Below are 25,795 nucleotides of genomic sequence, written 5' to 3'. Positions count from 1 at the left end.
AGCAGGGAGCCTGGAAGATAACTGGGCCCAGGCTTCAGCAACAAATCTGTCGTTAACAAGGACCATTCACATGTCATCCAGGCTCCTAGGTATTGTGATCTGGATTAGTACGCGTGAGTCCCGCTACCAAAGTTTGGGGGCATGTGCGCGTACTAAGTATTAGGTCCTCATCCGCGCGCCATGGGAGTCGGATGCAATCGATTCCTCAAAGCCCTGATCTAGGGCGTCCAGAATAAAAACAGTATGCAGAGGCCCTCGCACTATAAGTGGAGGAAGACGACAATAATGACGAGGCGTGCGGCTGCAATGTCACAAAGTAAAGAAACATCACGCATCACGCGCCAGCAATTGCAACCAACTCCTCTCGCGATGCGTTATCTACTTTTCCCGCAACAACATCTTGCACGGCATCGGTGACCTCGCTTCTTCATAGGGTCACCACCATGGAGAACTTTTTTGAATTCTATCTACATTGCCGCAAAACTCTCCTTGTCGGATTGTGTCTCAAGATATGTCACAGTTCCCACTCAAGCACAAGAAGGAAAGAACCGAACAATTGCTTCCTCCCTCATCTGGCCGTGAAAAACTTGGTGAAATACCTGGGTGTCTTCAAGTCTGGACCTCCCAACTTTCCTTTCAAAGGAGCGACTAAGCACCCAACCCCCCCACCCGAAAAAGAAGAACACAAACGCATTCGTACCAACTAAACTCTTCTTGATGAGGTCTCTCTAGCAGATTATGAACCAGTCGTGCAATGCTTGTTCAAACGTAATATCCCTCGGACGCCGTGCACAGTAACGATGCCAGTTCCCGCCCGGAATGCCGTGCCGTGAATGCTGAATGAAATAGAAGAATGATGAGTCCAATGCAAACCAATGAGATCGAGATAGAGAGAGGATCTGGGCCCAACATGGCTCCAGCAGGTCCTCATTCAGCGGATCTACTTAGGCTTCCGAAGGAATGGATCTGCTGGGCCTTTTTTCCTTTTCCTCCTCCCACTCTTATCGTTTCTCGACGAACCACCGCCCTATATCGGGATGTTTAGCATACACGGACTCAGACAGATCAGGAAGCAGTCTTGTACTTACCTCTGACGATGTGCCGGGCGACGGCCCACTGGGCTGTGGACCTGGCGGTCCATGCATCGGACGTGATGGTTGCGAAAGCAAGTGTGAAGGAGGTGGGGGAGGCCTTGAAGGAGGGACAAGTCCCAACACCTCCATGGCAGACGGATCCACGGCTTTTTGTGGTAAAGATTTTGGTCTCGGGGGGGGTCTCGAAGGGGGGGCCAACGTGTTGGGAACCCTTGTGCCAGCTTGGTTTCTCCCTCCCGTCATGCTCGGTTGTTTGGACATCGACGATGGAGGCCCTCTGGCCTGTTCAAGGATGGCGAGATCATTGAAACCCATTGCAAGTGCCTGTGAAAACGAAAAGGCGCATGTTAGCATCTAACTATAATTGGTCTGACCTCAGCCTCTGGTGGAGGGAGCGATGACGGACAGTAACTCAAAGGCAGGCAGATGGTTGTGTGTGGGAGGGGGGGGGGAGTGGTTATGACCTACTGGACGCTTGGGTGGGGGAGGGTCGACGCCTGCACCCTCCAGACCCCTCTTCCTATGGGAGTCTCCAATCTGAGGGGGCCCCATACCCCTCGGCACTGTGTCGACAACCTCGCCCTTCTCGTTGTACCCACCAATGGAGCGTAGTGGTGGCGCAGCAGCCCTGGATGACAGCGGATCCGAAGTGAGTGTTTGTTGCGGTATCGCAGATGCGTCTGTCATCTCCACGTCCGACGGCTTCCTGTTGCTGAAGCCGTTCGACGCGGTCGTCGCCGATGCCCTCTCGGTGGGTTTTCGGAGGAGAGCCAACACGTCGCCACTGGTGTAGCGCTGGCGGAATCTCGCATCCTCGATGAGCTTATTCCAGAACTCGCCCTGTCTCAGGGCTCTAGAATCACCCAAAATCCAGAGAGAGGACTTAGCACGCGTGAGACCGACGTTCATACGCCTGATATCGGTCATGAAACCGATACCGCCAGTGGCACTGGCCCGCACGCAAGAGAAGATGATGATCTCGCATTCCCGGCCCTGAAATGCATCGGTCGTGTTGAATTCGATCTGCTCAAAAATCTTTTCGCCCCAGCGCTTCACAAAAATCTCTCGCAGTGCGAATAGCTGAGCCTTGTAAGGGGTGATGATGCCAACCTTGCCTGTCAGCTCAACATCGCGGTAGTCCTCACGAAAGCGATGATAAAGTTGCACGGCAACATTGAGTTCCTTCGTATTGACAAGAGACTGCCCCTTCCGACCCTTCTCTTGAATACCCTGCACATCGAAGAAGTGATATGGGCCAAGCAGTCTGCTTTCGTGCCAAGGCTGGCGACGAAGGCTGCCCATGCTATCACCATCGTACAGCCGTCCCTCGTAGAACTCTTTACTCGGGAACATGCTGATCTCCGGATGCATACGGTATTGTGTGTCTAGCATGTGAACATGCTGCGGGTGGTTTCGTTGCATGCGGACGAACAAACTTTGGTCGTATCCAAACCGCGCTGCAGATTGGGAGAGGACTGTAGGCGGCAGCTGTTTTGGATCACCAACGAGAATACATTTGGTGCAGCCATACTTGAGCGGAATGAGTGCAGAGAGCTCCACGCACTGAGCGGCCTCATCGATGATAACAGTCTCGAACTCGACAGCCAGATTCTTGAACATTTCGTGGCCGCTACCGCTGAGCGTTGCGCAGAGAACTTGGGCCTCGTCCAGTATCTTCTGCTGGATCCGTCTTCGCCTGACATCACTCTCACGAACGTAGCTGTTGCCGCTGTCCTTGAGTGCGTCGATCTTGGCGCCGATTTGGCTCTGCCGCTGCTTCAACATATCAAATTGTCGCTTTAGATCGTTCTGCAGGGCCCTGTTGGTCCCGCAAGTAGCGGCTTCCAGCCTCGGGCGAAGGTCATTTAATTGGGTCTTGATCTCGCCAGCCTGCTGGTGCAGCGTCTCACGATCACTAGCCCCCGGACCACTCTTGTTGGCGTCATTCTCCATGGCTGCCTTGACGAGCTCATCGAGTGTCACGTCCTTGACCAGGGTATTGATAGCGTCAGACCGTCCCAGTCGGAGGACATTGATCTTGTGCTGCGCGCCATTAAGTGTTGTCACGCCTTGCTTGAGCCGCAGAACGAGTTCGTCAACAGCAGCGTTACTGGGCGCACAGACCAGAAGCTTCTTCACCGGGGGCGGCTGGTGTGTTTGCGCGCCAAGGCCCGCTGGTCGCGCAGCAGGCTTCATACCAATGTGCCCAGTGAGCAGGGCCCCAACCATGGCAACGATGGTCTTCGTCTTGCCTGTACCTGGTGGGCCTTGAATGAGTGTAAAGCCATCGTTATCTTTGGCATTCATAATAGCCTTTGCTTGACCAGGGTTCAGGGAGTAGTTCCTCATGATCTCATCGGTCGCTTCCTCGCCATACGTCAAGAGAGGAGACGGCTTGGCCCCCAGTACTTCGTCTAGGAGGTCGAAGTATTGCAAGCTCTCGAGAGCTGCGTACTCACGCTCGATGGTCGTCATGTTGGTGATCTTGATGGCATTAAAGTCCTGACCTGGGTTCAGCATGGATAGTATAGCGTTGTTCCTGCTGCTCAGTCGATATGCCACTTCCAGATTATCACCCTTAAATCTTGTCTTTGAGATCCGAGCAAGACAGTGCGGGACATCCTTTCTATTGAGGGGGTCTTCCGATTTTGAGATGATGATGATGTCGCCTTCGGCCAAGAATCGATCTTTGTTTTCCTTGGCTGGCATCAGAGTCGTGACCTCAAGGAATTTGTCAACCGACATGCGATTCACAATACGAATACCGAATGGTTTTGTCGTTGTCTCATCTTTGGCAGTGACAAAAGACCGCCACGCCTCAGAGAGCAGCAGCCCAAAGAAAGTGGCCTTGTAGTCGCGGTGAGTCATATACGTGTTTGACACTTCGACACAAGCGTTGTCGTTGGGAGGGTCGTTTCCTTCGTGAAAAATATCCCACTCTAGGATGGCCTGGTGGAGGACTTCCATCGGAGGGATCAGCCGAGCCCGCATGTCCTTGGCAGAGCGTTTGAGCTTCTCCTTCTTGAGAGGGCCCATCTTCTTGGCCGCCAACTCGAGGGCGCGTTTTCGGGCCTCGGGATCAAGCTTTGATTTCCCAGATACCACAGCCTCGTCGCCTGAGGACTCGTCCTCCTCCTCCGAGCTGTCGACCATCATGTCGCTCTTTTGTTGAGGTGCGTGGTCTTTTCCTAAGATTCCAGTCACCCCTCTCAAGCCGGAACCCTCGACAGGCGCAGTACGGATAGCTTGGGCCTGAGCGATCGCTGCAGCATCACGGGCTGCCTTCTCAGCCTTGGCCTTTTTCCTCATCTCAACAAAACTAGCTGCATCGAGGCGGGTGGGCTCTGGTCTCAACAGCTTCGGCTTTGGCTTCTCCTTCGCCAGCCGTAGGTTCTCTAGCTTATTGGTGGTGGGCTTGATATCGCGACCTGTGGACGCTGGCGTTGAAGAGCCCGAGCGAGATAGAGGTGTGGAGGCTCCAGATTTAGACCATGCATCTAGGCTGCTCTGCTTCATAGGTTTCTCTATGACCTTGATCACCTCAGGAATGTCGTCATCATCCTCCTGCTCCTCTTCCCTGAGAGCCTTCAAAAGCTCTGCTCGCTGTGATCCGGTCATGTTTGTGATGACGCCGTATCTGCCGTCTTTTCCCATAATGCAGGATTTGCGTATCAGAAAGGCGGTCTTCTCTTCGACTGCCAGGTCGAACTCAGCAAGACGATTGAGCAACTTGACCAATGTCTGCACAGTAATGTCCAATAGGTAAGGGTCACGCAGCTTGACCATATCCGCCATGCCGACGGTGTTCATGCGCGGCTGTTCGAGGACAGCTTTCAGTGCCTCCCTCTCAGACATCTGGCCCCTTAACGCAGACGCAACGACGCCATCCTGCGCCAAAAGGGACTGGGATAGTTCCATCGTCTTCCGGCAAAAGACCTCCAGGATTTGCTTCTCCATATCCAATGACCAGAGCCGCAGATGCCCGAAAGAGTGTGCGATCATCTTCCACTGCGTCGTCCACCATGACGTGACTGCAGCATGTTCGATGCCCGAAAGCGTCTTCGATCTCAACAGGCCTGAGGTATCGCACAGGGCAGTGACAAGATCCTGACTGCAAGTGAGAATATGCGGCATTGGTGCGTAAGGAGCCATCGACTCATTATCGTAACTGATGTGCCGCACGACATCAGAGAAGGTGGACAAGAAGTGTTGGAAATTATCCTGGACCATCTGAGCAACGGCCTCGGAACGGCTGATCTCGCCCGTGAGTGTCTTGATCAAGGAGACGCCAGAGTCGCGGATCAAGGCTTCACTATGCAAGAGCGATGCCACGATGGTATACATCATACCACTCTGAGGATCGCTGCAGAGTCTGTCAAGGTCGGACATGGTGAAGCCGCTGAGGCGTTCGATCATACGACTGATCATCTGCGAGGTGTTCCCAATGTCCGTGTTGAAACGTAACTTGTCAGGGTCCTTGAGCTGCTCGCGCTTTGGCGGAGGGAAACGACCAACGCCGCTGAGGGGATGGACCGCAATCATCATAGACCTTGCCAGGTCCAATGTGCCTTCGCGTCCAGGCCAAAAGATCTCAAGAAAGCCCTCCCACAATTGAGCTGAATTCCTGGGGACGGTGCGCGGTATCTTGTTGTTCCCTCGCATCAAGGTCATCCACTCTGTGCGGGTTGTCTTGGCGTCGAGGAGCAGGGCGACTTTGATGACCTCGACGGCCGTCTTTGACAGCCCAAGGTTGTACCTGTCGTCCTTGCGTATCTCGGCAGCCGGGTTGATAACCTGCCTGGTGTACTTGACGACGAGGTTGATGAGAAGATTGATGTACGTAACAGATGAGTTCAGACGGATTTTAGCCGCGCTGTTATTAAACACGTTCAAAGCTGTATGCAGCGCGTACAGGCCCGCGATGGTCCGAGTCATCTGACCTTCTATGGCGAGGCGCGGGTCAGGACGGGAGGGAAACAAGTGGTCTGTCAGCGACTGGCACGTATCAGGCAGTTCGTGCTCCTGAAGAGACTGGAGCAGGGTTCTGACCCAGATTGCAAGGAACGGAACGCGATCCTCCCCATCATGCACAAGTCTACCATACTCAAGTGATGATTCGAGGAGCCGAGGGAAAGCTGCGTTGGAGAAGACGAACTGTGCCAGCTGGGCACGTGGCAGGTCTTGTAATGCTCCCCAGAAAGCCTTGGAAGACTTTTGCATGAGCGCGGAGATGGTCTGGAGCACCAGCAGGAGGATCTCGTCGGAACTACAGAGCTGCAAGTGCTGGAGGATGAGGTGATAGACATCCGTCTGAATCTCCATGCCACGGAGGCAATGAAGAATGATGTCTTCACTCATCGCGTTGAGAATGAGTTGGAACCCCTCCCAGAAGAGTTGAAGCTGCGCTTCGGAGGCGCGCAGCGTGGTGCCAGACTCATCCACTAGACTTACCTCCCGAATGGCAGCTGCGAGGTATTCATTTACCGCCCACTCGAACTCATCGGTGGTCATTGAATCTGGCGGGACCGCCTCCCATGCAAGTTTTGCAAATTTCAGACGATACAGGTCCTCCTCGAACAAAAAGAAGGTCATGGTCGGTAACAGCTTGGGCCCCAGTCTCAGTGGCTTTCGCAACTGCACGCCCTGAAACACCTGGTTGAAGTACCGCTGTCGGTTTGCCGGCTCTGCAACGTAGGGCATGCAACACATGGCCTCGAACAGGCCTAAGATGGCAGACCCATCATGCTGCGCCAGCTTCGCAGGGCTCATAGGACCGCCATTAGCTTCAAAGATGTCATATGCTTTTCTTAGTCCACGATCGATGCGAGCCTTGTCAAACTGGCGGAGTTTCTGCTCCATGATATCGTCGATGCCATCTTCAAAGGACCTGGACAACAGGATTGCATGTCAGTACGTGTCCTGCCCGTCACAGCGATCGACCGGCAGGTGTGGGGGCGAGACCTACTCTCGTAGCTTTTTCAAGAAGACCCTTCGGTGCATGTGATATCCCAGAATGCAGCCATCGCAGCGCGTGAGGAAGGACTCGACCCTCTCCGTCCAGTGGTCGAGCCATCCACCTGACTGTTCTTTCGATATGCCCAACAGGAGAGAGAGGTCATAGGTGAGCTCCTTACGGAGCTTTGCATCTTTGATCCTCTGCTCCTTCTCAATAGCCGTGATACCCGACGTGGGAGGGCCATTGCTCTGGTAGTCCTCGTCATCTGCGTCATTGACCTTGGGACAGAGGAGGTGGGCATCCTCTGGTAGATCATCCCACTCCGCATAGGAGCTCTGGATGCCTGCGTATATCCTACTTGTGCCCTCGTCCATTTTCCCAGATCTGTATTCGCATCGTCAAGGCAAGGATGGGGAAGGGGGGTTGGAGGGCTTCGCAGGTTCGTGGCGCAGGTGATGAGGAGGAGACCGAGGGCGTCGTGGAAATTGTATCGGAGTGGCAGTGGCGATTCTTGAATAAGGGCAGCCGAAACAGGACGCCTGAAAAGGAAGTTCAGGAGTCCTCAACAATAGACTCTGGTTTTTAGATGACCTGCATAGGGTGACGGTCGGGCTTCAGCGCAAGAAGAGCGGCGGCGATTGGACTGGCTTGGCTTGTAACGACTTGAAAGAAGGGTCAAAGAATTACCAGACGCTAGCCTCAGCACGAATTTTAGAAGGCTCACTCGTAACAGATGAGGAAATAGAAAGGAGAGAAGGGGGGAGGGAAAAGGAAGAAGGAAGAAGGAACCGATGTTCAGATGGTTGTTGTCGAAGCGCAAAAGGCCAATCCAAGGTCGGCGCTGATATGAACCACATGAAAATTCCCAAGGATGAGGAAGTCGCGTTTGCATACTGCGTTCGCGTCGCTTTACCAATTTAGCATCCTAGCAACACCTGCAGCCTGCTTTCTAGAGTGTGGGGCGCTGTGAAGAGCAAAGCTTCACAGGCTTGCTGGGTAGTGGCTTAGTAAGCTAGCCGCTGCTGTGTTTGTAGTGTTTCTTTGGCGCACCCTCCGGTGCCCTCCTACCAGATAGCGTAGAGGTACTACACCAGGACCCTGAACTATTACGCTACCCTGCAGCAGACCAAGCAATTAAGAATACGTCAACCCGTATACCTTACATCTTGCTGGGCACACTGGCAATATACAATAATGCCTCTCGTAATGGCTTCTGTTGAAAATGATGCGTGCTCTGCTGGAAGACGTTTGTAGCTTGGTCATTACCACCTTGCACTGGGATCTCCTGGATGCAAACACTGTCTATTCATTAGCCATGCTGACCATAGCTTGCCAGTGGACCTGTAGAGATTCACTGTTAACAAAAAGAGAGACTACGAACTTGATATACTATCAAATATGGCCACCGAGAGTTGCGTTTGGTGGCAATACACAAATAAATCATATACTGCCCCTAACGGCTTTGACATTTCTCGTTGCACTGAGAGAGATTATCCCTCGTAAGTCTAGACTATTGTCATAGAGAAAATGTTTGTGTTCCCAGGCGGGGACAAAGAAAAAACAAGGTTGCAAGTCGGGAAAAACAGCGATCGAGATGTGTATACTTTGTCTTGGTGTCCGCCCAGAACCTCTGTCCGGCACTGCCCTCTCTTATTTCTACTTCGATGTTATTTCTAACTTTCCTTGTAGCTACTTATTTATCTGACCATCCTGTCCTGTATCCTTTTCCATTAGTTCTTTTCTAAATCCTGTTTCTGCTAATTTTGAATTTCTGCTGAGGACCAAAGCAAGGTTTGGGCTCAGGCTGGCCACGAGGTTAACCTACAATGACTACACCTCTTCTCGCTACATCTTCTTACATATCTCTGCAAGCCGGCAATCCCACAAACAATTGCTTGAGTCTGGCTCTTCTCATCAAAGAGTTGATCGTGTGAGCACGGAAATGCAGGACATAATGCACATGTCAATGCTCACGCACCTTGCACACTCTTTGAGCTCTCTGTAGAAACCATACGATTAAATCACAGGGTACTGACACATTTTTGTGAAAGCTGCTCTGCCATACATCAAGGTAATACTGGAATTCAGTGCTGCTGTGGTTCTGTGGGTAGGAAGTGTGCCAACCATCCATGGGTCACGATGGTAGAGGAGAAGTCCTCATCAAGACCACTGATGACAGTGAGGAAAGCAGTGAGTCAATGCGCTTTTGAAGCGACGAGCGAGCATGATGGTTGCCTGTGCTTAAGTAGACAGGCCTGCAGCACAAGTTTGCTGCCACTACAGAACAACACCATTACCAGCAGACCAAGCCGTGGTGCTAAGGCATCAAGCTGTCCCATAGAAGATCAAGCGCCTTCCTGGGCTGCATTATTCTCCTGGTGTACAATCTCTCAAGGTGTAACGTCCTCCTGGTCAATCTGTTCTAGGCTGTTTTTTCTTTCTAGTCCATATTGTTCTTTCAGTCTGCACTGTACTTCCAGGCCACATCTCCAAGCCCATACCCAGTCTGTATTGTTTCCATAGGCTGCATCAGCTTCCTAGTTCCCATCTACTAGGCCTCAACATTTTCTCTAGTTGACATGTCCTAGAGTGAACTGACCTTCTATTTTACACTTCCCAGACTGCATGTTCTGCAGCTGTGCTGGGATCACCTAGTTATTACCTAAGCTGCACCGTCCTTCTCGTCTCGTTCTCATATATTGTGTGGTTATCCTGGACATCTGCATCATCTCTCTAGTGAACATGCTCTAGGTGCATTGCCTTCTAGCTTATTGTCTCACAAGCCAATTGTTGTCGTTAAGAAGCTTGTCATCTGTTCTGAGAAAGACCAAGCATCTTGACCAGGCAATCAAGTGTCATAACCACATAGCCAAGCTGAATTGACACATGCTAGAAGACCAACGGTCCTCAATAGAAGACATAGGCTGTCTCATCAGGACACCAAGGCCTTTTCCAGACCTAGGACCTTCACTAGAATATCAAGTGTCTACGTCAAAGGTCCATGTGGTTTCTCTATGACGCCAAACTCTCCCCCAGAAAGATCTAACATCCTCCTTAAGAGGCCTGGTCCTCCTCAATGGCGTGGATCTCCTATCTGAAGACCTGGCACACTGACTATGCAACCAAGTGCCTTCGCCAAAAGACCTGACACTTTTGCCTCAAGACCTAGCACATTGACTGTGCAACCAAGCGTCTTCGCAACATGGTGACCCGTTCTTTATCAATTGTATGTTGTAATTCTTTTTTACGCTAGTCAGCTATGCTTCACGGTGTGTAACAAGGCTTTTAAAGTCGCCTCATCCTCTCCGCTTCCCCTCCTCTTCTCCTCCTCCAAAACTGACATATTTGCCAGGCCGACCAGGAGAATGATCATTCTGCCGGATGATGTCTCACAGCTTAGTTACGTCCTCCTACCGGTTCATCCTGAGCGCAGAGATCTCGACGGTCCCGAGTTGCGTTTCCAGCTGCACCTCATACTCGACGGAATCATCCGAGGGGAACGTTCGTCTCACCAGTCTCCCAGGCACTCCCTGTCCCTTCTCAAGTGAGTCCTCCATGCTACTACTGACACTGCTCAGGTTGCTCGTGCCCGGCCAGCTATCTGACGTGCCCCGCCCGCCATCTGCCAGCCCGCCGTCGGTACCACTGCTGCCTCTTTCTCTACCACCGCTTCCGCTTCCGCTTCCGCTTCCGCTCCCGCTGCCATTCCTAACCACACGCCGCCCTCGCTCCGAAGGTTCACCTTCCTTCAAGACGGCACCGCCGTTACCACCAGTACCATTACCACCCTTCTCACCACTACCACCCTGGCCCCCTGGAGATGGAGCCACGAGCATGCCGCCGCTCCGCAGGCCAGTGACGCGAGCGTTGCTGAGGGCCAGGAGGCCGGCGCTGGCGAGAAGGAGCATGAGCAGGACCAGGTTCCCAGCCTGCGTGGCGTTCTCGCTGACGGAGGCGACCAGGTAAACGAGCAGCTTGGCGGCGGCCTCGAGGTAGCCCTCGGCGTGCGTCTTGGGCCGAAGCCAGACGGTGGTGGTCAGGGCGTAGAGGTCCACGTCTAGGCCGCGCAAGATCACAGCGGTGGTGGGATTCAGCGTGATGGTGTACTGGGTAGGCCTGGGCGGAGGAAGGGGTTGCATGCTGGTGGCTGGGGGTTGCGTGAACGGAGGCGGCAGGCCTACGGGCTTGGGCCGCGAACGGGCTTTAATAACGGCGATGTTCAGGATGCGAGATAACATCAGCGCGAGGATCAGGCCCAGCGCCCACCCTGTGTGAATCGCATGAGCTGGGAAATCTTTTGAGGCGAAAGGGGGGGGGGAGGGGGGTCGGGAATTATTGCACTCACAGTCCGCTAGCAAGACCACAAACACGATGGCTACACATGTCAGCGCAGGGCTGGCTAGGTACAGCAGCTGGGCCGCCCAGGTCAGCTCCTGTGCCACCGGCTCCTCGACGCCACGACCGCTGTATACCATCCCCCTCTGACCGCGTCCCCCATCCCTCCTTCGGGCTGCCCAGCTCCGCGACCGCACTGGGATCTCGCCGACGTCCAGAACCACCGTCTTCCCCTCCTGGGCCGCTTGCAGGATGTAGTTCACCACTGCCCTGTTCACGATGGTATGGGTGACAACCTTACCATCCACACCGACCTCCGCGGCAATGAGCTGTGCGGCGCCCTCGGCACGGGCAAGTTCGTCTGCAGCCTGCTGATAGTGGAGCCCCGGGACGAGCAGCAGGCTGTCTAGCCAGGACGAACCGCCACGGAGAGCGGTGCGCTGCGCGACGGTGCTGAGATCTGCGAGGACGAGGAGGCCAGCGGCGGACAAGGTGAAGTTGGGGATGGGCGTAGAGGTCCAGCCTTGGATGAGGGGCCGACTGGACACGGTGATAGGAACGTCGCTCATGCTGCTAGTGGTGGTCGTCGTAGGAAGAGGAAGATCATTCCGGTGAGTCCACTCTGAGAGGTAGGCCGTGAGACTGCGAGACCCAGGGCTGGAGGGAGGGACCCTATGGCCGGTCTCGAGCAGCAAGGCTGCGGCGTGGCTGCCCTAAAAAGAGGGAGCCGAACTTGGAAGACGTAAAGTTACACAGATTGGCGTTGCTGTTGTGACGTCTTGAGCCACCAGCAGGAGGAGAACAGCTTAGCAGCCATCCGAACGGGAGGCTCCGTCTATCGACGAGTGAGATGATGTAGGAGAGAGCCGGATGGGGCGTCTCAGATGTCCCGAGGTGTGGCAGCCTGATCTGGATATCATCTCAAAGTAGGGTAAGTACCAAAGCACCAAGGCAGGGAGGGTGTCAGATTGCCCAGTGGCAAATCAGACGAGTAGTATTTGGGCACATGATGAGCATGGGGGCGGGGGGGGGGGAGGGAGGGTCCCAGCATAGCTCAAGGGACAGCCTGACATTCTGGATGTCTACTGTAACAGCTGAATTTGTATTGATGTGGCGGAGATCATTTGGAAGAAAGTGGGTGTTGAGTCCCTGTCATGGTGTGTGAAACATAGTATCATTCATCCTGGCAAAGTAAATATGACGAGTGACCATGATGCATACCATGTACATAGTATGATAATACCATAGTACACGCTGGGCTAGAATATCCCCGCAATTTCAGGAGGATGTCCAGATAGAGTTGACTGGTGACTGGCCGGGAGGAGGAAGGAGCAAGAGGAGGGGTACCTGTCAGGGGTCCAACCCTGTCTCCCCCACCTCCAAGGCCATATGCTTATGTCAGCCAGACTTTCCTCTGGTCAACTCTTCAACGACAGAAACAAAATTATGACCATCGTCGTCATTACCACAACAAATCCAACCAACCCAACCCTGCTCTGTCAGGTTTCACAAAGGAAGAAGGAAAGAGAAGAAAGGGGGAACCGAGAGGGGGAAGACAGAGAAAAAGGGAAAAAGAAAAAGAAGAAGACTTGCCCAACACATGCAGGACCAACAACACCCAGAACCAATGCGACTCAAGATGCCCTGAACGATGCACCTCGTGACCATACCACTGCTACGAACGAGCGCCAAGATCACCATGCAATAAACAGGACATAGAAGATCGACAACTTCTCGCCCCATCAGCCAGAGCAACGACAACAAGTCCTCTCTCACTCTCTTCAGCATGCGTTCCCGCCTCGTACGTCGCCTGCTGCCCCGGCAGCTCGAAGCTCCCGCCCCAGTCGACACATCTATCCGCACCTTCACGCACAACACGGCGACCCCATCCTTCTCCGCTGGCCGACCACAACTCCCTTTCCTCTCGATACCCTCCAGTCGCCAGCGCTTCCAGCGCCAACAGTGGCGCTACCTCACAACCGAGCGCAAGGCTTGGATTCGGCGTGAGGTCGGCCTCGCGGTCAAGTGGACCGCCTATCTGTGGGCCCTGGCCTTTTGTGTTCTCGGCGCCGGCTATGCCATCCAGCAGGAGTTCCTGGAGCGCCGCTTCCCCACGCCGCACGAGTGGTCCTTCATAACGCGCATGTTGAAGCGGGGCGCCGAGGCCGAGAAGGCCAAGACCAATATTGTCGTCGCTGACTGGGTCAGGATCGTGCAGATGCTGCGCGACGCACTCGCCCGCCTCGAAGATCCTGCCGGCGACGGCCGTGGCCTAACGGACCTGAGCGGCCGCCCTGGCACGCCGCCCGGCTCCAAGGACATATCTGCCATGCCTGAGGCGTGGAGGAGGGGCTACTACGAGGCGCTGATGCTGTACTGCCAGGCATCGGAGCGCGTGGACGGCTGGGTTCTCGACAAGACGAGAGGCATTGCCTTCCCGCCCGACGTCGTCCGTGGCCCATCTAACCCCTTCCCGAAGCCCATCCCGCCGGGGGCCACCTCTGCGCCGCGCGAGGAGGACTGCGTGCCGGCTGGGTTTCCAGTCCCAGACGAAGTGTATCTGAAGCTCATCGCGACCGAAGGGCTGACCACCAGGCAGCGCATAGACGCTGTGCTGTCGTACGCGAATTGGCTCGAGTACAAGGGCGCAGTCGGCCCGGCGGCGGTCATGTACGAAGACGCGGTGCAGATGGCGGCGGAGGAGATCCACACACCGGGCGCACCGCCGCTGCTCGACACGGACACAGCGGTGCTAAGCGCCAAGCCAGCGCGCCAGCCCTCTGCCAACCTCCTCGCAGCCCTCACCGCTCTAGCAACATTCAAGGCGCGCACCGGGCCCGCACCTGACGCCTTACCCATCCTCACTTCCTTGCTCCAGGCCCGGCGGTCTCTACCTGCCACTGCGACGACGTCTCCTGTCCCCGAAGGCGACACCACCTTCCTTGACCACAGGGGCCCCATTCAGAGAACCCTGGACATCTTCCGCCCGCCGGCCTATCCGCCTCCACCCCCAGATGGGTCAGCGCCCCCCACACGTGACAGCAGGGAGCTTTGTGAGGAGGCCGCTCTGCACCTGCACATCGGCGAGATCATGTACACCCTCCAGGCCTCCACGCGCGAAGATGGGCTCGCCTGGACCAGAGAGGGTGTCGACCTCGCCGAGGAGGAGCTCCACAGAGTCCTCAGCCAGGGCGCCGCTACCGGCGATGCCGCCGCCAGAAAGACGTGTAGGGAGTGCCTGGCGTCTGGCTTGGGCAATTGGGCAACAATGGTAAGGCGAATGGCCAGTATGGAGGAAGAGGCTGCGAGGGCCAGCGGGACCAAGTCGACTGCGGGGTGGTTTGGCTTGTGGTCGGTGAGCAAGGCAAGTCAGGAGGAGCAGGAAGGGGGTAGATGGGCCGCCGAGGAGAAGGTCGTTAGCGAGAGGACGAGGAGGGCACAAGATATTTTAGAGGATTTGGAAAAACCACGTGCTGGCTTGATGTCTGGACTTGTCAAGGCATAAAGATATTATCACCATCAGAGCAAGTCACAACACCCTAAGGGCGCTCTCTTTCTTTGTTCACAAGCAAGGATAGTATGAAAGGAAGGGATGAACCCCCACTAAAACAGAAACTCAAGTGGCAGAAATATCATAAAATTTGCCGTACCACTTGACACAAACCCCTTGTCTTCGCCTTACTTGCTACTGGTGAAGATCTGCTCAGACAGACTCGGGTCCCTGAAATTCCGCGCAATTTGCTTTATCGAACCATCTAGCCCATCATTCCTAGAACCTCCTATTTGCATGAATGCCTTAAGAGAGCATCCGAGAGCCACCAGCGCACCAAGGGTAAGCGAGACGTTTTGACGCCCGTAGCAAGAAAGATAAAGAAAGGGGGAGGGGCAAATGGACACAAAGGCTCAGCGTTGTTATGGACAATCTCCATCGCTCACCAGGGTCTTGAGAGCAGACGAGGACCAGTTTGACGAAGCAAAAGAAGAAAAGGTGTGTATATACACACCACATGTGGCTTGCCATCCTGTTCAAGGACGAGAGGCTCACTCAGATACCATCTTTCTGGGCCCGACCTCCTCGTCGTTGCCCTCGTGTCCTGTGCGCCGCTCCCACTCCTCGCGGCTGATGACCTCCAAACCATCGTCATCATCTACTCCAACCTTGTGTATTCCACTGGAATTTCTCGGGGGAACGTTCGGGTGAGCACGGGGTTTCTGGCCGGTCGGGGGAAGGAAACACGCCGGATCGTCGTGGGTCCACTGATTGGTTGGCTTGTACTTCTCGTCCTTGTACGTGACTTTCATGGCCGGATGGACGTAATCTCGACCGGCCTTGCGGACCTCTTCCATCCACTGGAGGATGTGAGTCTTGGCCTTGATTAAGGTGAGCTCGCTGTAGTAGGGTTCACCTGAGGAGAGGACGGCACAGCCGTAGTTGGTGTACGTGATTGTGTCGGGGTTGCCGTTGCTGTTGGCAATGGGCGTGCCCGCCGTTTCGCCGCAGACAATGTACATGCGAGCTTTCTAAATTGGAAGGATCAGCCTCGAGGAGTCTGATAGCTGAAGCATCAGGAAGGGAAACAGGTAAAGGGGAACAAGAAGGGAAAAAACCAAAAAGAGACGCAAGGAGCGTGAATGATCAGTCACGCTACCTACCTCGCGGAGGAATTTTGCGAAATTCTCGTTCCTGAATTCGTCTTCACCCATACCGAGCGCCAGAAGCGCCAGGCACCCGATGCGTCCAGCCCAGCGGTCCCAGTTCTCATCCAAGTACTTCTGCACAGCGACAGCAGCGTCCGAAACAGCGAGGACCTCCAAAGTCGCACCCCCGTCCACGAACTCTGGGTTGCTGAGAACGGTCTCGAACACGCACTCGATGTGTGCGTCTACATCTGTGTTGCAAGGGATGTCATTGACCTCGGGGTTATAAAAGATACCCTTGTGCGCTGCGCTTCTCATCTTGACGCCCATGCTTTGACGGTAGGACAGCGCCCGCCCGCCCTCAGGCCACCACCAGTTCTCGCCCGGGTTGGCCAGCACGATGCCCAAAGACGACTCTCCCTTCTCACCATCTGCTTCTCCTCCCTGCGCCTGCAAGATCTTAATGACTGAGACCATGCTGCCTGCATCAACGCCGCCCGCTCCGCCGATAACCCTGTGCGCAATGACGCCGAGATCCTGCTCACGCTCGCCGAAGATGACGACGATGCGCTTCTTGGTTTGGAGCTTGGACGAGAGGAAGATGGGTACGTGAGGACTCTCGACGGGGATGGTGGAGAGTGGGAGGCGCAGCTTGTTGAGGCCCAGAACGACTAGGCGCTCCTGGATGATATCGGCGACCGCGAGGTCGAAGGCAAAGCGCTGGCGATCGTTGATGCGCATGTTTTTGTTAAGGAAGAAGTCAAAGTAGAACCTAGGGTTGGCGATGGAGCGGATTTCGTCTTTCTCATTGATAAAGTAGCTGCAGCATATCTTAGCCACAATGGGGGGCCTTGGCTTGCTGAGGAGGAGGGGCCAAAGGTCTTCTGGATAGGGGGGAAATTGGGATTCAAGGGGAGGTGCCAAGAGTTGTCCAGACTTACCCAAGCTTTTTCAGGTCAGCTGGGAACTCAGGGTCCTCAGGCAGACCTGACCAGCGTCTTCGAAACATTTTGGCAATCGTTGGTATTGAGGTGGATTCGTGATGAGTTGGAGTCAGGTTTGGGAGAGACAAGGAAAGTGTAGAAGAGGTAGAGACTTTGATTCAACTGGATCTCTAAGGAGGGTAATGGCCTGGTTTAAATGATGTCTTTTGGTCTGTGGAAGGGGGTAGACGGAAATAGTGAGAGAAGAGGAGAAAAGCAGTCAAAAGGCGGGATCATTGATTGATGGGGATGCATCGAAAGAGCTTGTGACAGGGTATAGGAAGGAACGTTCCAAGTGCAGATTGATGACGCTATCAGATAGGATGAAGTTTGGGCATAGGAACAATCCATTGATTGAGAAGTTTGGTGAGGGAAACTTGTGATGTGTTGGTACGTCTGGAGCCGTATCTGGCATGCACACAGAGCAAGGAACAGCAGCTGCTTGATCTCAGGAAAAACAGCCCTTCAATCTTGGACAAATCACCAGCTCGAGCAAGGGTGAGAGAAATTGTCTTTGAGATTTTTGTCCCTTCGGGTTTTTTCTTTCTTTCGGTGGTATCAAACATAGCTCCCTTCTCCATGCAGACTTTGCACATAAGTCTTGGGACACTTTGGAGGGCTAACCTTGACCTCCACTGTGTCCCTGCTGCTGTTTTGTATCCCTCCTGCTGCGCTCTAGCCATATCTAGCCCAATTTTGTGAGGTCCACCAGAGAACCTTATAAGAACCAATGTTGATGATATCGACGGCTGTCTTTGAGAGGCAACACCATGCTCTGGCGGTTCCTTGCATGCGCTTCCCCAGCGCACGCTTACCAACTCGCCTTCTGGACACCAGGCAGAGACCCTGCGATGGCCTGCAGCCGGAAATTGTACTGTACCAAAAATCGTCAGCACAAAAAGCTTCGCAGGTCGTCGGTGCGACACTAGAGACTGAGTCTCGTCCCTTTTCCCGTCTTGCCAGGAACGGTTCGCGCAAAGAATCGACAAGCACACTACTGTAAAAGGGAAGAAGGACTTACCCTCGACATCTTGAAGTCCCTAAATATACCCCGCCCCTTGCCACCAAGTATGCACCGGTTCCTGATCTGCGTCGGGTTTGTATAGCAATGCATCTGCGTCAGATGCAGCTGGGCCTCGGAGCGTACGCGGGGAGGCAGAGTCGTGTTGCGAATGATGTAACGGAGAGCTTGCCTAGATCACCACCAACAAACACAGTTGTTAGCTTTCCCTTCAATGCCTCGACCAACAAGAAGTTGCTCTGGTCCTTTTGTCCACCAGTGCCGACGATCCACATACCTCTCCGTCTCGTACTTCTCGTACACCTTCCGCTTCGTGTGGTCGCGGATGACCTTGATGTTGACGAAACAGCCCAGATCGAGCTTCTTCGACCTGAACATCGACATCGTGGGCGAGAGTTTTGCGCGCGTGTGGGCCGTCGACTTGTTGCCGTGGTCGTTTCGCGATGCGACGTCGCTCTGGTCAAGGTTCAAAGTCGTAGGGTCGGCTGAATCCCGGTCGCTTACATAAGCAGGGCGGCTCCAGTAACGCAGACCGTTAAACAACTCTCAAAACAGTCCGAGAATCAGATTAGGTCTATCACAGTACAAGTCAATGCACGGCGTTCATCTTAACGAGAACATCATCTGTCAATGACAACTTAGAAGTCGTTGAAGGCCCTTATTATCTATTCCATCCATCCGGTCTGTACTCTCCCGTAGCGCAAAGGTACAGCAGTAGTCGAGCTCAAATCGTACATCGCCTCCACACGCTTCTGGAGTATCAATTCTTCTCCTCGACAAAACGTCGACGAGACACCTCGGATTCTTTGAAACTTTTCCTGAACGCCAGATGCCTGCAAAATACACGCATAATTGAACCTCCCAAGCCCGCCTTCCGCCCCACTCTCTGCCCCGAAATTTCTTAACCCTCTTTCATCATAGGACAGGAATGCCCTCGTACTCCCCGTAGCCTAGTGCAAGGTTCATGTTTTCTGCAATAAAAAAAATCGTGTCAGCAACAGCAAGAAAGAAGAAGCCTGGTGAGCAAGGAGGGACGTATGAGAGGACAATATAAAGAATCAGAGCGAGGGGGATATTGCACAACTTACGCAGACATTGGGTCGCAGCCCCCTTCAACAGGTTATCAATCGTTGCGCAGACGACTACCCTCTTGCCAGAGCTGTGTACTGCAAACCCGCCAATCTCCACGCCGTGCTTGCCGCTGATCGCCTTGACGGTGGGCGCCTCGCCCACAACCTTGACTAGCTTCTCGCCTGCATACCGCTCCTGGTACAGCTGGCGGATGTCACGGCTCGTCATCGTCTTGTTCAGAGGGATGTTGATCGTGTGGTGGATGCCCTGGAACCAGACAGCAACGTGAGGAGTGAACGCGACGCTGTGACCCAGCTGGGAGCTGATCTCCCGCTCGTGGATATGGTCGGTCAGGGAGTAAGGGATCAGGTTGTTAGTGAGCAGCTCGACGTCGTTCTTGGGAGAGGGCTTGGTGCCCGCGCCGGAATAGCCCGAGATGCCGAAGACGGAGGGCTCTCCGCCAAAGTGCTCCACCAAGGGCGCCAGGCCAAGCTGCGCGCCGGTTGCGTAGCAGCCTGGGTTCGCAATGTCGAGTGCGTCGTGGATCTTCTGCCTCTGGACAAGCTCCGGGAGGCCGTATGTCCACGAGCTGTCGAAGCGGTAGTCTGCCGAGAGGTCGACGATCACGCTCTTGTGGCTCGATGACTTGCGGCCCTCGTGTACTGCCTCAACAAAGGGCTTGCATACACCATTGGGCAGCGCCATCACCCAGCAGTCGATCTCGCCCCTTTTCTCCATATCTCGCACATCATCCGGGCTCAGATTCTCGTATGTGATCTGGGCCTTATCGTAGCCCTCGAGAAGCGTTCCGTTCAGCTCCCGAGACGACACGTGTGCCAGCTCCATGTTGGGATGAGAGTTCAGCAGTGAGATCAGGGCCTGTCCGGTGTAGCCTCGTGCTCCGATGAGCGCGACCTTAGCTGGACCGTCTCGGGTCTTGTTGCGCTTGCCCAGGGGGGGGTTGGGGTTGGTCGTTGTCGCAAACCCGCGTCGCTGAGCTGGTGCCTTGGGCAGCCAAGATGATCTGGACCTCGTGACCGTGCCGTAGCCTCGGGCCTGTTGCGCGACGGACTGGCGGGGGGCAGACGAAGAAGCGCCGGCACTGATTGCCGCTCTGTGGATTCGGGCTTCCAAATTGGAGTCGCCCAGCATCTCCCGGCCATGCGCCTCAAAGTCCTTCATGACCTGCAAAATCTCGTTGCCATCCTCGACGCCGCACCAGAACATGACATTCCCGTTCAGGGACAAGCTGCCGTCGGCCTTGTCCCAGAACCAGGTCAGGTTCTCGTCGTCCTCCTTGACGGTCCAGACCAGCTTGGGGAAGTCCTTCTTGATCGCGGTGAACAGGTTATCGGCGATATTGCTCAGCCACCCAGACTTTGTAATGGTAAGAGTGGCCAGTGTCGCGTGGTGACTCTCGGTGGCCGGGAGAACAACTGCAAGCGCGTTCATGTCGGCGTCGTAGTATGCCTTGAAGGGGTTCTCCTTCAAGAACTCTACATATGCGTCCACGGTCTGCCGTGAGTTGGGCCCTTCCCTGTCACGGACCAGCACCTCCTTCAGCTTCTCGATATCGCTAAACTCTTGTATGTTGGTCGCGGATAGCAGCTTGTTGCCGCGTCGAATCAGGGTCCCGGCGCCGGAGTCGGTGAACAGCTCCTTTTGCAGATCCTGAGGGTGGATGATGGCGACGGACGACGACCGCGGGAGGGTATCCAGCAGGTCCTTGATCTCCCTGATCTTAAGACGGGTGCCGTATTTGCACCACGACTGGGACATATACCATTCGAACTCCTCGTCCAGATTGATCGCAGAGATCTTGCCGCCCTCGCCATCAAACAGCCCTCCCTTCTCGGACAGGTAGACCACCTTCAGCGGCTCCAGCGCACGGGCGAGCTCCGCGGCGGCAACATCTGCGTTGACGTTCAGGCACTGCCCGTCGGGGGTGTACGCCAGGGATGTCAACACAGGCAGGCATCTGTGGTTGATGGCCCACTCAATCATATCCTTGTTCACATTCGTGATCTTTCCCACCAGGTTCCATTTCTCCTTGTTCAGGTAGTCGGCCTCGAGGACACCGTGTGTGATTGGGCGGACGTGAACACCCATCTCCTCCAGCCGGTTGGTCAGCCTCTGGTTCTCCTCCATAAACAGCTTGCGTGCCACGGCGAGGGTCTTGTTGTCTGTGACTCGGATGCCCTCCTCGAACTGGGGCTCGACCCCGGCGTCCTCGAGGAGCTTGTTGAGCTGGGGTCCGGCGCCGTGGACCACAACCGGGTACAGGCCGACATGGTAGAGGAAGGCCAAGCTGTTGCAAAGCTCATCAAGACTATGTGCGGAGTCGTATCAGCTTTCAGCTCTCTCTCTCAATCTCTCACACTTGTCTTGTCCCAGCGATCTTCTCTCCAGGTTTTTTCTCGAGGGCACAGTCCCGTCCAGGAAATCACTTACTAGTCTGTCAAGATAGCCCCGCCAACCTTGATGACAGCAAATCGCTGTGACGACACTGACGTGAAGTGTGACAGATATTGCTGGACTTCCCTCCTGGAGCCCACACTGCTCAGGGTCTGGATGACGATGCCACGGGTGCTCAGGTCCGTGAGCTGCTTGGTTGACGTCGAGAGGGCGGCGCGGCGTGCGTAACCCGCCAGGCGCGAGCTGGGCACGGCTGGAGCGGTAGCTCGAGGGATGGAGGGCACGGGCAATCGAGTGCACCGCCGGGCCCCGACCCGGAAGGCCCTCGCGGAGGAGGAAAGCATGGCTGCTCGTTTGGGAGAGAAGGGAATAAAGGTTCTCTATGGCAGAGGAGCAGGTTAGCGCAAGAAGCTGGGAGGCCAGGAGCAGGAACGAGTGTGCAAGCCAGTAGGAAGGCTGATTCGGCAAGATAATTTAGAGGCAATTGGCCGGTCTCTTCATGCGCGGTAGAGGTATTCTCGCGAAAGGAGGGGGAGGGGCCAAACTGGTGAGGTGGTTATTGACTCACGATAGAAATAGCTCCTGTCCTGACTCGAACGCGCGCACCTGCGAACCCCCGATGAAGAAGAGGAATTGCTTCTCCAACCCACAGGGAGAAATTGAGGATTAGGTAGAGGGGAGAGTTGTCTATACGACGACGACGACGAAAGGCAACGAAAAAGAGAGGAAGAGGAAACGAGAGATCTGGGGAGGGTGGAAGTGAATACAGAGTATGGTCCACTATCCGGTTGAATGATTTGGACTGCTCCCTCCAATGTTCTTCACAAGAAGAAAAAAAAAAATGACATGGGTGGGTGGGGGGTGGGATGGATGTTAGTGGTTGTGGAGGGGCCTAGGTCCGCCCCTGCGCCGAAACCGCTGGTCTTCCCCACGACCCTTTGGCTAGCCTTGCAGGCTCGTTTACGCCTGTAGTGGACTTCCAGTATGGTGACTACGACGCACTGCCTGCTGTGTACGCCTGGACCCCCAGTGTGTGGTGAGCGGTCTGGGACTGGCTTCGATTGGTTACACTCACACTGCACATCTCCGGATCTGCAGTGCAGCATTTAGTCCTGCAGATGGAAAAATCTCTTTCTCGCCATCAGCCCATCTTTGCAATAGTACAATCTTGGCGATATTATTTCTCAACTGCATCCATCCCCAAAGGCCTCCAAGGGTAGCCACGATTTTTTTTCTCTTTTTCTTTTTCTCCGACGTCCAGCCCTGTTCAAAGTTATCAGATGCCCCGTCGATATCCACTCTGGCCTATTTATTACGAGGAATTACCACTTCACCATGCCCTCTTCCGTCAACGACGCGTTAGGCTTGGACTCCTCAGTTTATCAGATGCCCCACCCAAGGCCTTCCCCTTCCATGCTCTTCGCCATGGAAGCTCAAGGTCGGATTGTATTCCAGATGCCGCAAGTGTACTATTCACTACCCAAGTACCTTGTTGCCCACTTTGGCATCCTTGTCTTTGGTGTACAACAACCTGCTCATGCAAAATCCCTCTTCACACTCCTCTACCTCGGTGTTTAGAAGATCGTATCGGCCGAGATATTATACCTTTTCGTCATCTGTCAGACCCTGCATGCCCAATTTTATCTGTTCTCACCTCGGTCATTCAGCATGCCTTGCTCACACTGGCTCTTGCAAGTGTGCTTATTGATAAACTAGAAATTACCCAGAAGTTTGTCACAAGCATGTCTGGAACTCCAAACACAGAGATCGTTTGTTGCTGAGTTGCCTGATCGTCTACTGGTAGCCATAGCTGTCAAGATATTTGGACGGAGAGGATAGAAAGAAAGCGTGTTTAATCTAAGCTATTCTGTCGAGGTTACAAGGTAAGGTCGATGAGGTGATGATAGTCTGCATTGATGAGCAGACTGCCGGGTGTTTGCAATCCCTAGGCCAGTATGTCCATAGTACTTCCCAGTAATTATCTTACCCTTGACCGTGCCGAACACAATCTTAAAGTTTCATCAACTTCTGTTAATTTCTCCCTTGACTCCTGAGTTCTTCGACCGCACCAGCCACGATCCCCAAGATATCGTGATTTAAGAACAGAACAGGCTAGATAAAAGGACCGTCATGAGCCAACGATGATCGTAGGCTGGCGATATCAAGCAGACGAACGCCCACCAAAGTTTCCTTGTTGCCTAAAGTAGTTGATCCAAAAGTAAGTGGTACTCAATCAACACACCTTGATAACCCCAAGACTAACATTGAAACAGACTAGATCCAAAACCGTGATATTGATGCAGACTTTTTGACAAAATATACCCATCTCTCCCTTCTCCTTCCTTCACCCTCTTTCTCGCCCGAGCTCAGGCGCAAGGCGAGATTCCCTTAGTGCAGGGGAAAGAAAAAAGGTCGGTTGCTCACCGACCACCATTCCGAAGGGTGGGTGACGATAGGGCGGAGCTTCTGGGATAGATCGATGTACACTGGCTGTTGGCCAGAGGTACTAGAAGCGACAGAGAACGCATATGGAGATATATCAGGGCTGAGGTTCTCAGTCGGGGTGTAAACAGCAAATCCCCCCGGACTGGCGCGTTTGTAGCCGATCATTTGGGGCAAGGTGTTGGAAGGGTCCCAGGGCTGCGCGGGTGCCTGTGCTCGAGGGCCACGATGCTGACAGGCTGGGAAGAGGGCCTTGGGGCCACATGGCGGATCCATCTGTGTTGGACCCTGCTTCATCCAGCCCCAGCCGGGAAGATGGCTCGGAGGCGTTGGGTGCGCTTGGTTGCCGAGTTCCGCGTATTCGCCGACTGGTACCGGGAGCAGCTGCGGGAACCTGTCACTGTTGTTGGAGGGCATGGCTGGCATCGGACTGGTATGATCGACACGGGACTGTACATTCTGTCAGCAAGGTCATTTTGAAGGCTTGCTGAGCAAGAAGAGGCTGAAGAAGCCAGACACTATTATCATAGGGTGTAGAGGAAGAAGAAGAAGAAGAAGAAGAAGAAGAAGAAGAAAAGAAACAGGGGACTATGGTATGGGTTCAAGCCGCACATTACACCTATCGCGAACATATGAAATTCCCCACTCACAGCAGCTGGGGTGAAAACAACACAACGCCCTGTTTGGTTCTGCCACAGGTTAGCCGGCCTCTTCAGCAAAGATGGCGAGAGTTTCTACAAACCAGAGACTCCCACGTGACGTCTTCTGGCCCGATGTGCTCGCCAGATTTATAGACTATATGGTGGGCAGCGGCTCCGCGGGGATCACCTTGGTAGACAATGTCGAGGGATACTTCGCAGTCGTACTCCACATGGAGTTCCCTGATCCTCTTGATCAGGGTTTTCTCTCGCAAGATGCGTTGCTTATCAACGACTTGGGGAGGTGTGTGAGACGCCATATACGCCGGCACCTTGTGTGATTCCGCCATCTCGCATGTGTATTGCTTACCTTTGCAGTTCAACAGGGTTCCTGGCCGAGCTGAGGGTCTCTGGGGAAGATTGAGTTTGGCAGAGAAGAAAGGAGGCACAAGGTAGCCTGTGGGATTGATGTTCGAAGTGAAAAATCGTGTTAGTGACTTGAAAAGGGGGTTAATTGACAGAAATGTAGAGACTCGCAAAACTCACCACACTAGAGTATGGCTGGTTTATGAACTCCAAAGCAAAAAGCTGGGCAGCGAGGGAAGAGGGACGGGCCAGAGGGTTTGGTCTTATTAATATATATTCGCTAATACTTGACGAGACCAGGACCTGATGGAGTCCAGGTCGCATTGTAGTGGTACAACTTGCATGGCAGCTTGCAAACAACACCTCCTGATGCAGGCCCTTGACTATCTGTTGAGTATCTGTGCTAAGAGCAGGTACAAATCGATTCATATGCATGTGACGTATTGATGGGAAAATGAGAGAAGGGTATCCAAAGTACTCAAGTATCTAGTAGTGACTTGAGGAAGCTTGTCTGGGAATGCGGGTCGAGCTGCTCTTTCTTTCGAGAGATAATGATTTGCTTCCCTCCCTCCAGTGAGACAACCTTGTCTCAGCAACGCAGATGATAATTACATAGGCTAGAAAAATCATCACTTGCTAACAAACAGGCCAACTTTCCAAGGTACTCCTATCATTAGAGTTTGATCATGAAGGGCCCATGCCCGGCACTATAAGCGCCACTGACCGGGACTCTACAGGTCTACGGGATGCTGCATAATCTCGAAACTGCTACACGCAAATCGACTATTTCAGAAAATGGATCTTTTCTTCGCAAGATATGGATGAATCCGAGAGTT

General features: G+C 54.1%; 7 protein-coding genes across 7 annotated transcripts; 1 reads left to right on the top strand and 6 right to left on the bottom strand.

Annotated features, from left to right (window-relative positions):
• Nucleotides 1-1,469: 1,469 nt before the first annotated feature.
• On the bottom strand, nucleotides 1,470-7,424 carry M406DRAFT_250805 (uncharacterized protein; the record flags this gene model as incomplete). Its single annotated transcript, XM_040916720.1, has 2 exons — nucleotides 1,470-6,981; nucleotides 7,060-7,424. The coding sequence occupies 2 exons, from the start codon at nucleotides 7,422-7,424 to the stop codon at nucleotides 1,470-1,472; spliced, it is 5,877 nt and encodes a 1,958-aa protein (XP_040779490.1).
• A 3,462-nt stretch (nucleotides 7,425-10,886) lies between these two features.
• M406DRAFT_232162 (uncharacterized protein) lies at nucleotides 10,887-11,915 on the bottom strand (the record flags this gene model as incomplete). The annotated part of the gene is made up of 2 exons (XM_040915896.1): nucleotides 10,887-11,317; nucleotides 11,396-11,915. Coding segments are annotated over 2 exons (951 nt in total), but the record flags the coding sequence as incomplete, so codon positions are not given.
• Nucleotides 11,916-13,171: 1,256 nt separating this feature from the next.
• M406DRAFT_62666 (uncharacterized protein) lies at nucleotides 13,172-14,890 on the top strand (the record flags this gene model as incomplete). The annotated part of the gene is made up of 2 exons (XM_040924794.1): nucleotides 13,172-13,190; nucleotides 13,230-14,890. The coding sequence occupies 2 exons, from the start codon at nucleotides 13,172-13,174 to the stop codon at nucleotides 14,888-14,890; spliced, it is 1,680 nt and encodes a 559-aa protein (XP_040779488.1).
• Nucleotides 14,891-15,426: 536 nt separating this feature from the next.
• M406DRAFT_44771 (uncharacterized protein) lies at nucleotides 15,427-17,032 on the bottom strand (the record flags this gene model as incomplete). The annotated part of the gene is made up of 3 exons (XM_040924257.1): nucleotides 15,427-15,906; nucleotides 16,039-16,843; nucleotides 16,965-17,032. The coding sequence occupies 3 exons, from the start codon at nucleotides 17,030-17,032 to the stop codon at nucleotides 15,427-15,429; spliced, it is 1,353 nt and encodes a 450-aa protein (XP_040779487.1).
• A 474-nt stretch (nucleotides 17,033-17,506) lies between these two features.
• On the bottom strand, nucleotides 17,507-18,456 carry M406DRAFT_354905 (glucocorticoid receptor-like (DNA-binding domain)). The gene is made up of 3 exons (XM_040923026.1): nucleotides 18,305-18,456; nucleotides 18,028-18,199; nucleotides 17,507-17,880 (listed from the first exon to the last, which is right to left on the bottom strand). The coding sequence occupies exons 1-3, from the start codon at nucleotides 18,409-18,411 to the stop codon at nucleotides 17,818-17,820; spliced, it is 342 nt and encodes a 113-aa protein (XP_040779486.1). The 5' UTR covers nucleotides 18,412-18,456; the 3' UTR covers nucleotides 17,507-17,817.
• Nucleotides 18,457-18,651: 195 nt separating this feature from the next.
• M406DRAFT_344669 (arg-6 protein, mitochondrial precursor) lies at nucleotides 18,652-22,299 on the bottom strand. The gene is made up of 4 exons (XM_040921998.1): nucleotides 22,082-22,299; nucleotides 21,550-21,893; nucleotides 19,116-21,427; nucleotides 18,652-18,998 (listed from the first exon to the last, which is right to left on the bottom strand). The coding sequence occupies exons 2-4, from the start codon at nucleotides 21,855-21,857 to the stop codon at nucleotides 18,943-18,945; spliced, it is 2,676 nt and encodes an 891-aa protein (XP_040779485.1). The 5' UTR covers nucleotides 21,858-21,893; nucleotides 22,082-22,299; the 3' UTR covers nucleotides 18,652-18,942.
• Nucleotides 22,300-23,625: 1,326 nt separating this feature from the next.
• M406DRAFT_326958 (uncharacterized protein) lies at nucleotides 23,626-24,943 on the bottom strand (the record flags this gene model as incomplete). The annotated part of the gene is made up of 4 exons (XM_040920152.1): nucleotides 23,626-23,711; nucleotides 23,756-23,771; nucleotides 23,938-24,405; nucleotides 24,698-24,943. The coding sequence occupies 4 exons, from the start codon at nucleotides 24,941-24,943 to the stop codon at nucleotides 23,626-23,628; spliced, it is 816 nt and encodes a 271-aa protein (XP_040779484.1).
• Nucleotides 24,944-25,795: the final 852 nt, after the last annotated feature.

This window comes from Cryphonectria parasitica, assembly GCF_011745365.1.
Source record: "Cryphonectria parasitica EP155 unplaced genomic scaffold M406scaffold_2, whole genome shotgun sequence".
NCBI classification, from domain to species: domain Eukaryota; kingdom Fungi; phylum Ascomycota; class Sordariomycetes; order Diaporthales; family Cryphonectriaceae; genus Cryphonectria; species Cryphonectria parasitica.
The sequence above is the reverse complement of the archived record's forward strand: the minus strand, read 5'-3'. Positions and strand labels throughout refer to the sequence as shown.